The sequence below is a fragment of the Eptatretus burgeri genome, chromosome 1, assembly GCF_056783735.1.
Source record: "Eptatretus burgeri isolate ZD-2024b chromosome 1, Ebu_testis_v1, whole genome shotgun sequence".
In the NCBI taxonomy this organism is placed as follows: domain Eukaryota; kingdom Metazoa; phylum Chordata; class Myxini; order Myxiniformes; family Myxinidae; genus Eptatretus; species Eptatretus burgeri.
The window spans coordinates 78039006-78052668 of record NC_140961.1 but is presented as its reverse complement, the minus strand read 5'-3'; the positions used below and the strand labels follow the sequence as shown (position 1 = coordinate 78052668).

Below are 13663 nucleotides of genomic sequence, written 5' to 3'. Positions count from 1 at the left end.
GAACGTTGTGGCGCCATGTCCGTAAGTAGAACTGTTAAGTGTGTACATAATAGATAGACGGTAGTAGCTCTTTTGCATTGCTCGTGGTTTGTCCCTTACATGTTACATAATTGCATGCGTGCTCTCCTTGATTGCATACATAACTGCATGATCGCCATTGCTGCATTGATTGACGTGCATGCCTGCATATGTGTCTTGTGAAATAAATGTGCTTGTTCAAATGTTCACCCGTTCGTTGCATCCTTTCCCTATTTGAACTGCCATATTGCACTCGGAATATAGTTGGTTGTTAAATAACCGATAATGGAATCGGGTCCAACGGGGCTGCGCGATAATACCCCACTCGGTTATCCCAAAACGAAGCGAGCTGCTTAAGCGGCTCGTTTCCAAGCGGCCCTGTTGAGGTACAGTCTTTCGGTAGTCTGCCCGCGCGATTAATTAGGTATATCGACAATTCGGCGATTGACCCTGTAGCGTGGGTCGAGTGTTGACTAGGCTGTGGTGTGCGCTTAAAACACACCCGTAGCTGGGTTCCGGCATTTGATCCGGAAGGCTGCGACTGGATTGTCCGTTCGGTGGGCGAGAACGGCCGCCATTGGCTAGAAGCGGTCGTCCGCACGCTGGCGGGCGGAAATCTACAACAATATATATATATATATATATATATATATATATATATATATATATATATATATATATATATATATATATATATATATATATATATATATATATCTATGATGATGTTTCCACATCTTTTTTTGAAGATCAATCAGCTGGGATCAAGAACACAGGTTATTTGCATGCAAGTGTAAAAGTCTCCAGCCTGAACTAACTTTCTGTCTGTCACTCAGATTTTCCGTGGGAAGGATGTGACTCTGCTCTATTCCCAGCTCAACATCTTCTTTTCCAAAGTTACCTGTGCCAAGCCTCGAAGCAGCAGGCACTCAAGCATCGGTAAACCATCTGCATGATATTTCTGTTTTTTTTTTGTTTTTTTGTTTTTAGTTCAACACTATATCTTTTCACATTCTCCATACGTTTTGGGGCAGATTATGTGACATGATCTGTTCTTTTTCTCTTGTTTGATTGTCATAATCATTCCTTATAAAGTATTAAATAATAATGATGATGCTTATAACTTGCTTCGGGATTGTTCTGTTTGCCAGTCCTATTGGAGTGCTTAGTATACGATACAAACCCCAGATTGATATCCCATCTACTGTATCGGTTTGCTATTAATTCCGAACGTCACTTTATTCACGTGTAAGTTCATTTATGTCTCGTAATGTCCCTAAGTGCAAAGCCTTTATAACTTTCAGACGCAGGAAAACCCATAACATTCCTTTATCACGATGTGCTGCAGTCTCTGATTATTTTGTTGACCAGGGAGTGCCTTGCACATTCATGTGATAAACGCAAGACCCACAGTGGTTTTGTGTAGTGCAGGAGTAAGCAATGCTCCATATTTAGCCAATTGTTCAATAGGAAACTAAATGTCAGAAAGTAAGTACAAACAGTTGGAGCACTTGGATTATTTTGTTCAAAATTTTCCATATTTTGAGAACTCCCTCATTCTGAACAACAACAGTGGTAAATTCAATTGATGATTTGAAGCAATTTGTTTGCTCTTTAGCTTTAGGGGACCTTTGTCCGACTGTTCTCCTGACTGCTTCGGGTTGGTAAGAGAAATTTAGTATTTACTGTTCACAGATAAGCATTTTTGTTTTTGTCAAGCTACAGATAAGGAATCCACTAATGGACGTTTTTCTTTAACTATCAAAGAACCCGGCCTTACGAATGGGTGAATTCCCCAACTTCGACCTGGTGTGGCAAAAAAATGGGACACATTTGAAATAGAAATATCTTTTAAATATAGTGGTTATTTATTCAACTGCATTAACATTTGTAAAGACATTGGAATTTCTTCAGAATACACCAGGTTTTGAAAATGATGTCAGTTAAATGGCTCCCTTGGTGGGTAACACATTCCGCTGTTCTGGTACCTGGTACCCGGTATCCATAACCCTCATAACCTTCACAAGAAAGCCTAACGGAATTGCCTGAATTTCACTTGTAATGTTTTCTTTCAGTTCATTGAGTGTATGTATCCCGTTCCTGTACACTGTCTTTCAAATATCCCCACAGGAAATAATCAGGAGGGCTGAGATCGGGAGATGTGGGAGGCCAATTAGCATCTCCAAATTTGGAGATCAGCTTTTCAGGGAAATTATCTCACAACAGTTCCATGCATAGCCATGTGGTGTACCATGTAGCCCTCTCTTGTTTAACGGAAGCTTGCCACACATCTGTTTATTACTTTTATTGATGGTGCATCACGAACCTGGAAATGTCTTCTGAATTCTCTTTGTGCCAAAACCATAGAATATCTATGGAAGAAATACTGCTCAATCGCAAATGTTAGTTGATCACGTGTCTACTTTGCCATCCTCAAGGTTTGTTTGTTTCTTTTTATAATCTCCAGTTTGTCTGATACAACCTGAGAAGAAAAATTACCTTCCAATATCAGAAATATTCCACCCTGAAATCCATCCCATCTTTTTGCCACACCCTATATGATATTTAGATGTATGTGCAACTTGTGGATGGTGGAACATGAGTGGTTATATGGCCATTGGGGCTTCTGAAAGCACGAGCATGGACTTGTGATGCGTACACATTATATGAGTGCAGTTATCTGGCCCTCATTGTTGCTGTGAGCAAGCACTGTCTCGGATTTTCAAGAATGATGTACAAAAGGGACAGATGAGATCAGGGCATCTAGGAGTACCAACAGGGGCCTCGGTCATGTCCTCGGTCGACGCTGGGTTTCACTTTGCCATACTTTTCACATCGAGAAAATTCAGCCTCTCTTCACCCCCAGCACCTAGGACCATGTATTTTGTTTTGCCACCGAAAATCTTGTCCCACTTCCCGACCAGTTTTCAACTCATTCTGTACAGCAGTTCGGGAGTGCATACAAGTTACACAAGCACATAAGCACAAAGAAACACACAAAACAAGCAGACAAACAAGCAAGAAAGATGTCATATATATATATATATATATATATATATATATATATATATATATATATATATATATATATATATATATATATATATATATATATATATATATATAGCTTGACACTTGCAAAATCCAAATTACAGTTGCCATGGAAACAGCAATTTGGTAATTTTGAAAAATTGACCTCTCAAGTGTTTTACATGATTGAATGTGGTGCATAACAAATTTGGTTTATACATTTTTAGAATTGGGGCCTTAAAGGTGTTTAACTTGTTTTGGATGGCATTGACCTTGACCTTGACCTTTGACTAAGTTTGACCACATTTTACTCACATACAGTATACTACACATATGTAGAAACAATCTGTGTAAGTTTCAATGTGATATCTTGAAAAATTACCCAGGTATGCTCATAATAAATTCACAAAAGGCCCATTTGATTATAATGGGGTGAAATTGTTGTCATGGAAACCATTGACATGTGAAAAACGCTAAATTGATCATTCTGATTTTTGGTGAACCAGTTGTGTGACCCAATATGCAAATCCTCTTCAAATTTCAAGTTAGTAGGATGAAAATTGATTATGACCTTGAGCTTTGACCTGTTGACCTCAAACAATAGGCTCCAGTGACCCAATATGCAAACCTTGTTCAAAATGTAAGTCAATCGAATGAAAATTGATGATTCCATGTGACTTTGGCCTTTGACCCTTTCAGTTTTTGAGCTCAAAGACAATATGCCTCTCGTTTTGGATTAGTGAACCAATTCAGTGACCTAATATGCAATTTCTGTTCAACCTTGCCCAGTAACCATTCTCCAAGTAGATGGAGATTGTGCTTTACTTGCTTAAAAAAAAAATAGTCTGTATTTGGGCTGTTTTACAATGAGGGTACCAAGTTTGTTTCACAACCACTAAAAATTCAAACTCAATATTTTTATATTTTTATTTCTCCAAATCCAACATTGCTAATTACAATAGTTGAATCCAAATTTTTGGAGCATCTGAATGAATATTTCTTATTAAAAATAATACCCCAAGGATGTTAGGAGAGTATTTTTTAAACTACAACAGTCATTAATACAATTCAACTATAACCACAAAATAACAACACTATCAAACTTCAGTGGTTTCCATATGTTCCACAATATTATTCCATTACTGGAATTATGATTCAGTATACAAATGAAGTATATTTGTAGAAATATCAATAAAAGACTGAACTAAGTTTCAAATATCCAGAAAAAAGATATGTTTTAATTACCACTGTCACTAATAGCACTGCATATGATGGAATTTAGCACAAAATTTTAAAACTACATGTACTTTTCTACATATTCTGAAAAAATTACTAATTTATCTCTGAAAATAAAAGTTTACCACCACAATGAAAAATATGAAGAAAATCACATATTTCTTCCGGAGAGGACATAATTTTTTGACATGAAGCAATACATTCTGTACAAGATATAACTGCAAAGTAATACATTTATCTTATAATGCCAATACAAAATACACCAAGTAAGTGAATCTAGACGGGATTTTGACACTTTTTAAAACCGGCTGTATTATTTAGCCCAACGGTTTCTAAAGATGCGATAACTTTGAGATGTATTAGTATTCAGACATTTATTGAATAATATATTTTATTTAATTTAGTAATAGAATTTAAAGCTATATGCAAAATAGGACCTGTCCTTAAAAAAACAGCAGTTTATTACATACACTAAAAGTTTCTCAGCATGTTAAATATCATTTGGAAATTCCCCCAAAATGCTTCCGGAGAGGACATTTTTGACATGGAGATTCAATCAGTGTTGTAACAAGATAAACTAGAGGGGGAGCACTCAGGAGAGTGCAAAACCTCCACCGCCAATACTGCTGGGTCACTCAAGTGAACCTTATATCTTATTCATTAAATATGTCAACAGTGCTGAGAGTTATAGTTCTTTTCTCCATTTGTTTTTTTTTTTTTTTTTTGGGGGGGGTTGGAAATCACTTAAAACATGTAAAAATGCAAAAAAATTCGAAATTTTGTTGAAAAAAGTTGCAAATTTTTTTTCCCCTCTAACAATTTTTTTGGGGGGGGGGTTGGAAATCACTTAAAACATGTAGAAATGCAAAAAAACATTTTCCCTTTTTTGGGGGGGGTAACAATTTTTTTTGGGGGGGTTGGAAATCACTTAAAACATGTAAAAATGCAAAAAAAAAAATTTGGGGGGGGGGGGAGGTTGGAAATCACTTAAAATATGTAGAAATGCAAAAAAAAATTCTCTAACAATTTTGGGGGGGTGGTTGGAAATCACTTAAAACATGTAGAAATGCAAAAAAAAAAAAATTTCTCTAACAATTTTTTTTGGGGTGGGGGGACCAAGTCCAAAATTTAATAGCATGATCCTTGGACCATACCTAACCCCCCCCCCCCACCAAGTTTCGTCAAAATCCGTCGAGGAGTTTTTCCGTAATACTGTTCACAAACAAACAAACAAAGAAACAGAAAGGGGTGAAAACAGTAACCTCCATCCATCTTCGAAGATGGCGGAGGTTAATTACATAAATGTAAATACCTTTTACTGATAATGGATATTCATGACCATGTCAACCTTACAAAACATCCAAATTTATAGCCAGCAAGTAGTTTCCTTATAACTTGTGGCAGTTTAGGTGTTTCCGGAGAGGACACATTTTTGACGGACACATGTAAGGCAATCAGTGCAGGCCATGCAAATAGAAGGTTATTGATTTCACTCAAACTTTGTAGCATAATATCAGTGCAGGTATATACACACTTGGTAAAACACAATAAACTCTTTAAAAGACCCTTTATTAATATAAAAAAAATTCTTCTACAATATGCATTTCCGGAGAGGACATTTTTTGACGGACGAACGGTGGGACATATTTATTGAGGGTGAATTAAATATTCATAGTCTGAAATGAATAATATGTTGTGGACAAAAAGTACAGAAGAGGTATTAAATTGATGCAACAACAAATAAAAGTCCCAATTTCTGCTTGTATTTGTTTATACACTGTGAATGCAGTGTACCTGGAGAAAATGAGACAGCTATTTATCAAAAAAAATGGCAATTTTTATGCCATTCTGCCAAAAATTGACATTTTTTGTCAAATAAAAAGTGGTCCAAGTTGTGCCATCACGAGTACCAACTACTGGCCCTAATGACAGAGATACTACAGCCTCTCATTTAGTTATTTAGCATGCAAGGGTACAAAATACCAGAAATGACCATGACTGTGAAACAGCCCATATAGCAAGAAGACTGTAGATGTTTGTCTTGAGATTCATATCCAGTACACTGTATTGATGATCGGATGAGATGAAAACAGGGCCAATCTCCACCAAAATTTGCATATGTGTTTGTAGTACCCAGGGTCAAGTCATGGGCACAAAAATAATCCCCCCACCCCCATCCTTGCAGGGATTGGAGTGGGGGGGGAGATAACAGGGTGGGGGTTTGTATGGTGTGGGTCTACAGGTGTGGTGTGGGTCAAAGGGGTGTGTAAATGTCTAAAGGGAGTAAGTGGTCCTAATGGTCTTGTAAGGGTCTTAAGGGGACTAAAGATCTATAGGGTATTCAATAGTAGTTAGGGTCTAAAGGGTCCAATGCATCTAAAGGTCAAGCAGTCCAAGTGGTCTTCAGGGTGTTGTAAGTATCTTCAGGAGTCCAAGGGGTCGAAAGGGTCTTAAAGGTTTTAAGGGGGTCTAAAAGGGTCTTAAGGGATCCAAAGTGTGTAAATGTGTCTTAAGGGTCAAGGAATCTGGGCAGTCTATAGGGTCTTTAGGGGTTTTATGGGCTTCATGGTTTGAAACGGTCTGATAGAATCTTAGGGGATTTGGGGTTTTAAATGGTCTTGAGGATCTGTGGGGTCTGATGGTTCTAGAGGATGTCCAACCTGGTCAAAAGCATTAAGCTGTGTGTCCGACCTGGTAAAAGGGTATGAGGGTACTGAGGGGGTCTTAGCGGCCTCAAGGAGTTTTAGGGGTCTAATTGGTCTGAAACGTCTTAAAAGTATTAAGGGTCTGAAGGATCAAGGGGTCTATATGTTCTACAAGGTCTTTGGTGTCTTAAGTGTCCCTGGGTTCTTCGGGTTCCAAAGGGTCTTTCGAGGTCTTCGGGGGTATTTGGGGTCGAAAAGGTCTAAACTAAAGGATATGTTTTAACATTAGTTACAGGTCAAAGGGGTCTAATGGGTCTGAATGTATAAAAGGTCAAGGAGTCTAAAGGGTGTAAAGGTCTTCAGAGTCTAAGGGTTTGAAAGGCTCTTAACCCTTTGAACCCTAGCGGCCGTTTTTCCAGCCTCTATTCAGATTTCCATAAACCCGAGCGGCCAGATTTTTCTCCAGGGAGCCCAGGGTGGGGGAGCCGAAAGTCCAAGGAGCTCAGGGCTCAAAGGGTTAAAAGGTCTTCAGGGGGTCTAAAAGGTCGAAAGTATCTAAATAGGGTCAATGTGTCAAGAAGGTCAAGGGGTCTAAAGGGTGTAAAGGTCAAAATGGTTTCAGGGGGTATAAAGGGTCATAAAGATCCAAAGGGTCTAAAATGTCTTTAGGTGTCTAAAAGGTGTAAGGGCTCTAAAGGTCTCAATGTTGAAAAGGTATGTTTTATCTGGTCCTGTGAAAGGACAAAACAAAGTGACCAGCAATATCCTTGTATTTGACATCTGTCCATGATGTCCAAAATAATGTGACACATTTCCTTTCCCTGGCTGTTTTCTGGTGCTACCAAGTACAGCCAGGGAGTTTTCTTAATATCTGGTTATGCTGAGCTTGCACTGGTAGGACGGTGCAGGGGTAGCACATTTATCGAGAGGTAGTGAATGCGGTCTATCTATTTCGTCTCGTCTATCTATAACGTCTCTAGAGTGACGGTGTGGTGTTCCATTGAACACCAAAACATCTAGCCGCAACGTTTTGTGCCATTCCTGTCTCAAGCATGCCAACAGCACGTAGACGTTCATTTTCTGAAAGACGTGGCATCATGTTTACGACACTTAGACGTCAATAAAAAATGTTTCTCACAGCTGGGATGGTTCACCGAATTGTGCTGCATTTCATTTTGCTCAGGACCACGAGTAGCACTGTCACGTGACTCGATACACGTGCATGGAAATTTGTGAGTGCAGTGCACAGTATGCACGTGCACGTTCCGAATATTCACGGGTAAACTTGGGAAGCATGCCAAACGCACGTTAGCTAACCTTTATATTGCTGGGGTACATGTTGGTATCGTATTATGTTTTTATTTTTTATGGTGCACAGGAACTTTTTTCTGTTGGTATATATAGATATCAAGTCAATAGATCGACCAGGTGGTTAAGTTTCATGAAGATCGGATTAAAAATGTGACCTATAGGCGATTGACGTACAGACAGACAGAATAACAGACAAGACCAACCTATACACTTGCGAATCTTCGATTTCGCAAGTAACGAAGACACACAAAGAAACATACAAACAACTGGAACGGCTCTCGATAGAGCACATACCTCTTCCAGGATGAACGGTTGATGTTTTGTATCCCACTGATACGCCTCATCTGCATCCGGACCTGAACCAAAATCGAATTGGTTTGTTCTTGTCACCTCTCATCATTACCCATCATTACCCAACTCATCCACCAAGTTTTTGTCATAACTCGTCCACAACTTTTGAGATATAGTGCTATATATCGTTTTTTTGGCTCCATCTTCGAATGGTGAAGAATCACTTTTTAAAAAAAAAATTAAATAAATATATCGTGTCCGAATCCACTTCCAGATTGTTACCAACATTGAATCAATTAGTCATTAGTCCATGTCATACACCCAACCTGTCCACCAAATTTCGTCCGACTCCATCCTTTAACTTTTTGAGATATCCTGATCACAGATAGACAGACAGGGGTGGAAACATAACCTCCGTCCACCATCGGTGGCAGAGGTGAATGCACTAACAAACAGATGCTGCTCTAATTACATATACTGCTGAACTACAGTATGATGACAGCTCGTCAGCATGATTCAGGTTCCTCTCCATATGAGGCTTGCATTGATCCTGGGTACATGTACCTGAAAATACCATTTGAGCATCCGCTCTAAGTCTGGGATCTTGCTGGTTCAAACCCTGGCCGAGTCTTACCAAAGACCTTAAAAATGGTACATGCTGATTATTTGTTTGACCCTCAGCATTCAAAAAGATAGGGCACACACAAACAATGCTGGGAATGCAATGGCAAACCACTCACTATAACCCTTGCCAAGATACTGCTTCGGCAGCACCGACGCTCTGTAAAGAGTATGGTACTTTTTTGCAGGTAGTAAATGCTGTTGAACATCTATCACTCTACCTCCCCACCTTACCCCCATTCCCTGCTGATAAGTGGAGTGCTAAGCAGAAATAGCCAGAAATATAACCTGGTGTAGAGTTATTGTATTTTCATTTTGGCTGAAACTGTGTGGCTTCTCAGGCAGGACCCAGGGTGGTGTCATTGCTCACATCACTTTTTATAGTTGTGGTTTTTGCATGAAATTTCAATGTCTGTTTTGCAGAAGCATTTGCAGTTTGTCAAGGATACCGTCCTCCGGAGGGCTACTTGCCGAATATGTCGAATCCTCTACTTGATCACAAATATGGTACTGCAGGACTCCATGCCTGATATAACTGCTCATTCATTCAAAGAAATTATATTTTGGATAAATGGCATAACAACCACAACTATGTTGTGATGTGGGATGAAATGTTGTACAATTGAGGGTGAAACAACTTTACTAACATAAGCATCGGTATTATTTCCCAATTTGCTGTGATCTCTCCGCTTGTATTGTACCCGACAGATGCCGAATTCAATCAACTTGCTGGTCCCAACCGTATAATCGTCCCCTTCCTGGCCTGTGGAGACCTCAGTGGTTTTGATGCAGATCGTAGTTACCCTCTACAGGTGTGGAACTTCCTTGTTATCCATGAGTGTGTGCACCACCATCTACCCAGGGCATGAGCACATTCCGGTTATCTACCCATGTGTGCTGTATGTCACCATCTCCATATTATTTTGTGAATTGACACTTATTGCATCCGAAGATTTGGACTTGGCCTACTATGGTCACATGCCAATCCATCAAGTAAAAGGGGAAACATCTCAACAAGACTTGCAAAGACAATTGTCTGATTCGAACCAAAAATGAAAAATTGTCTCACAAATTATTCTATTATTTTTCTGCCTCCACAGCAGAAGACCGGAGGCATTACGTTTTCAGGTTGTCCATCCGCGTGTCCATCCGTTATCGGTTTTCTGTTACCATGAAAACTTGTGAATCACTGAAGGGATTTCAGCTAAACTTGGCACAAGTATGGACGATTAGACAAAGATGAACTTATTAGATTTTTGGTTCAAAAGGTCAAAGGTGATGGTGGCTTTAACAGAAAAACTTTCTCACCATGATAACTTGTTAATCACCAAAGGGATTTCAACCAAACTAGGTACAAGTATGGATTAGAGAATGAAGATTACCTGATTCGATTTTGGGTTCAAAAGATCAAAGGTAAAAGGTATTTCGATTTCAATTAAATGGCCCCCTTGAAAATCATTTTGTGGACCATAACTTGAGCTGAAAGCTTCTGATGTCTCTTCTACCTCTCTCTCTCTTTCTCTCTTTCTCTCTTTCTCACTTTCTCACTTTCTCACTTTCTCACTTTCTCACTTTCTCACTTTCTCACTTTCTCACACTCTCTCTCTCTCTCTCTCTCTCTCTCTCTCTCTCTCTCTCTCTCTCTCTCTCGCTCTCTCGCTCTCTCTCTCTCTCTCTCTCTCTTGCTCTCTCTCTCTCTCGCTCTCTCGCTCTCTCTCTCTCTCTCTCTCGCTCTCTCTCTCTCTCGCTCTCTCTCTCTCGCTCTCTCGCTCGCTCTCTCTCGCTCTCTCTCGCTCTCTCTCGCTCTCTCTCTCGCTCTCTCTCTCGCTCTCTCTCTCGCTCTCTCTCTCGCTCTCTCTCGCGCTCTCTCTCGCCCTCTCTCGCCCTCTCTCGCCCTCTCTCGCCCTCTCTCGCCCTCTCTCGCCCTCTCTCGCCCTCTCTCGCCCTCTCTCGCCCTCTCTCGCCCTCTCTCGCCCTCTCTCGCCCTCTCTCGCCCTCTCTCGCCCTCTCTCGCCCTCTCTCGCCCTCTCTCGCCCTCTCTCGCCCTCTCTCGCCCTCTCTCGCCCTCTCTCGCCCTCTCTCGCCCTCTCTCGCCCTCTCTCGCCCTCTCTCGCCCTCTCTCGCCCTCTCTCGCCGTCTCTCGCCGTCTCTCGCCGTCTCTCGCCCTCTCTCTCGCCCTCTCTCGCCCTCTCTCGCCCTCTCTCGCCCTCTCTCGCCCTCTCTCCCCCTCTCTCGCCCTCTCTCCCCCTCTCTCCCCCTCTCTCGCCCTCTCTCGCCCTCTCTCGCCCTCTCTCGCCCTCTCTCGCCCTCTCTCGCCCTCTCTCGCCCTCTCTCGCCCTCTCTCGCCCTCTCTCGCCCTCTCTCGCCCTCTCTCGCCCTCTCTCGCCCTCTCTCGCCCTCTCTTGCCTCTCTCTCCTCTCTCTCTCCTCTCTCTCCTCTCCCTCCTCTCTCTCTCCTCACTTCTCGCTCTTCTTTCTCTTTCTCTTTCTCTTTCTCTTTCTCCCTCTTGTGTTACCTTTAATTTAATTTTTCATGTGACCTTTTATTTAAATCAAATGTAACAGTGGGTTTGTTCTTGTCTAACTTGGACAGAAGAATATCTGTCGATCCATTTGCCTTGAATTCTATTTTGGAGTTGATTATTAAGCATTGTCCTTGATAACACTTCAAGTGATTAACAGGTGCTTGTTCAAAATTACTGAAGCGATCTTGGGATACAAAACCTGCGAGTGACAGTAAGAGTGTGAATCATATCAAAAGCTGTGTCATTCCTGAAAGTTTGGGTGCACCTGTGCAAGAAGTTCCACATTTGGAGAAGAGAAAGTTCTGGTAAAGGTTTCCAATATTGTCATCTTCGTTCGTGAATCCATGTCAGAGTGGAATTTGATTATAAATTTGGCCCAGTGGCTGCATCATCACCGACGTGCAACGAATGCAGTGCTCCTGCACATTCTGCAGGAATTTGTGATTTGTTTAGGGTGCCGGTGACAATAGCCTACTCTTTGCTAGAGATACTGTGAGATATTGATAACATGGTCTGGCTACTGCTTGCAGACAGCTAATCCCCCCTCCCACCCCCCCCCCCCACCTCCACTTAACCACCATCCGAGGGATGGCATGCTCATTTATTAACGCTTTGTGTGTGAAGCAACACGCCAACAGTTTATAGTCAGATCAAGAATCATACTCAAAACTAGACAGTTCAATGGAAAATGTGCTAGCTCTATGTTATAAGCCCCTGTTAGACTTGGTCCGAAATGGAGCTTATGGATTTGGTCTCGATTTTCGTGTGCGTGCGTGCGTGCGTGCGTGTGTGCGTGTGCGTCCGCAACCATATCTCGGACATGCATTTACTGATCTTCTTCAAACTTGGCACACCGATAATAATGAATGATGGCTCACATATGCATGTCATTTTTTTTCACATCAGATCCTTTATGGCCAACTGGCGGCCATTTTAGTTGTAAAAAAAACCCCAATGTTGAACATGTCCTCAAACATTTCTTGGACATGCATTTACCGATATTGTTCAAACTTGGCACACAGATGATTAATAAAGGCTTACATACGCACGTAATATATATTTTTTTTTTGAGATGAGATCCAAGATGGCTGAGTTGCGGCTATTTTAGTTGTAAAAAATCCGATGTTGAACATGTCCTCAACCATTTCGCGGACATACGTTTACCAATGTTCTTCAAACTTTGCACACAGATAATTATGAATGATGGCTTACAAATGCACCTCATTTTTTTTTCGAGATCAGATCCAAGATGGTTGACTGGCAGCCATTTTGTTACTTAAACACGTCTCCCACCATTTCTCTGACATGCATTGTCTGATTTTGTTCAAACTTGGCACAAGCACAGTGAACAATGGTATACACTTGCACCTCACTTTATTTTATTACCTGATCAAAGATAGTCGACTGGAAGACTGGTGGCCATTTTAGTTGTGCATAAATATGGGCTCGCCCTTTAACTCAATTCAGCAAAATTACTAAAACAACGGGAGCTATGACATTTTATGTCGTTTTTTTAATTTTTTTTACTTGTTTCAATAGAGTTAAATGAGGTAATAGCTGTGATTGTATCATTTGTCAAACTTGTCTCTCTTGTGACATTTGTTTTATTGGCACGTGTTTTGCACAGCTTGTGCCGGGTAAGCAGTACGAGTATCTACCACCAGTGCAGCCCCCTATTGCACCTCCGTACGAAGAGGCTTGCCGTCTGAAGAAGCGCAGCCTGCTGACTCGGGAAGGGCGGCATTCTCCAGATGATTCAGTCCAGTGTGATGGGCCCAAGATTCATTGGCAATCAAGCATTGATGACAATCCAGCCGAAGAAGAAGAGACAAAGGCAGCACGAGCATGGCCACAGGGATTAGATCTTCCTGCACCTGGGTGCCGAGAGGACGTTCAACCAGACTTTCCTGCGGTTGGGCAGCTGTGTTTGAATGACAATTAACTCGTCCATTGGTTATCTTTCAGTTGACCTGAGTGAACTTTTATT

At 41.1% G+C, this 13663-nt stretch overlaps 1 protein-coding gene across 6 annotated transcripts in view; it reads left to right on the top strand.

The window, feature by feature from the left end:
* The window catches only part of FTSJ1 (FtsJ RNA 2'-O-methyltransferase 1), a 69967-nt gene that overhangs the window by 56260 nt on the left and 44 nt on the right, over positions 1–13663 (top strand). For all 6 annotated transcript variants that reach the window (XM_085889268.1, XM_085889286.1, XM_085889277.1 and 3 more), the window contains 4 exons: positions 855–957; positions 9576–9659; positions 9861–9964; positions 13304–13663. The exon at positions 13304–13663 is cut by the window's right edge and continues 44 nt beyond it. In XM_085889268.1, coding sequence (XP_085745394.1) covers positions 855–957; positions 9576–9659; positions 9861–9964; positions 13304–13618 — 606 coding nt within the window. In that variant the 3' untranslated portion in view covers positions 13619–13663. The remainder of the gene's footprint in view (positions 1–854; positions 958–9575; positions 9660–9860; positions 9965–13303) is intronic.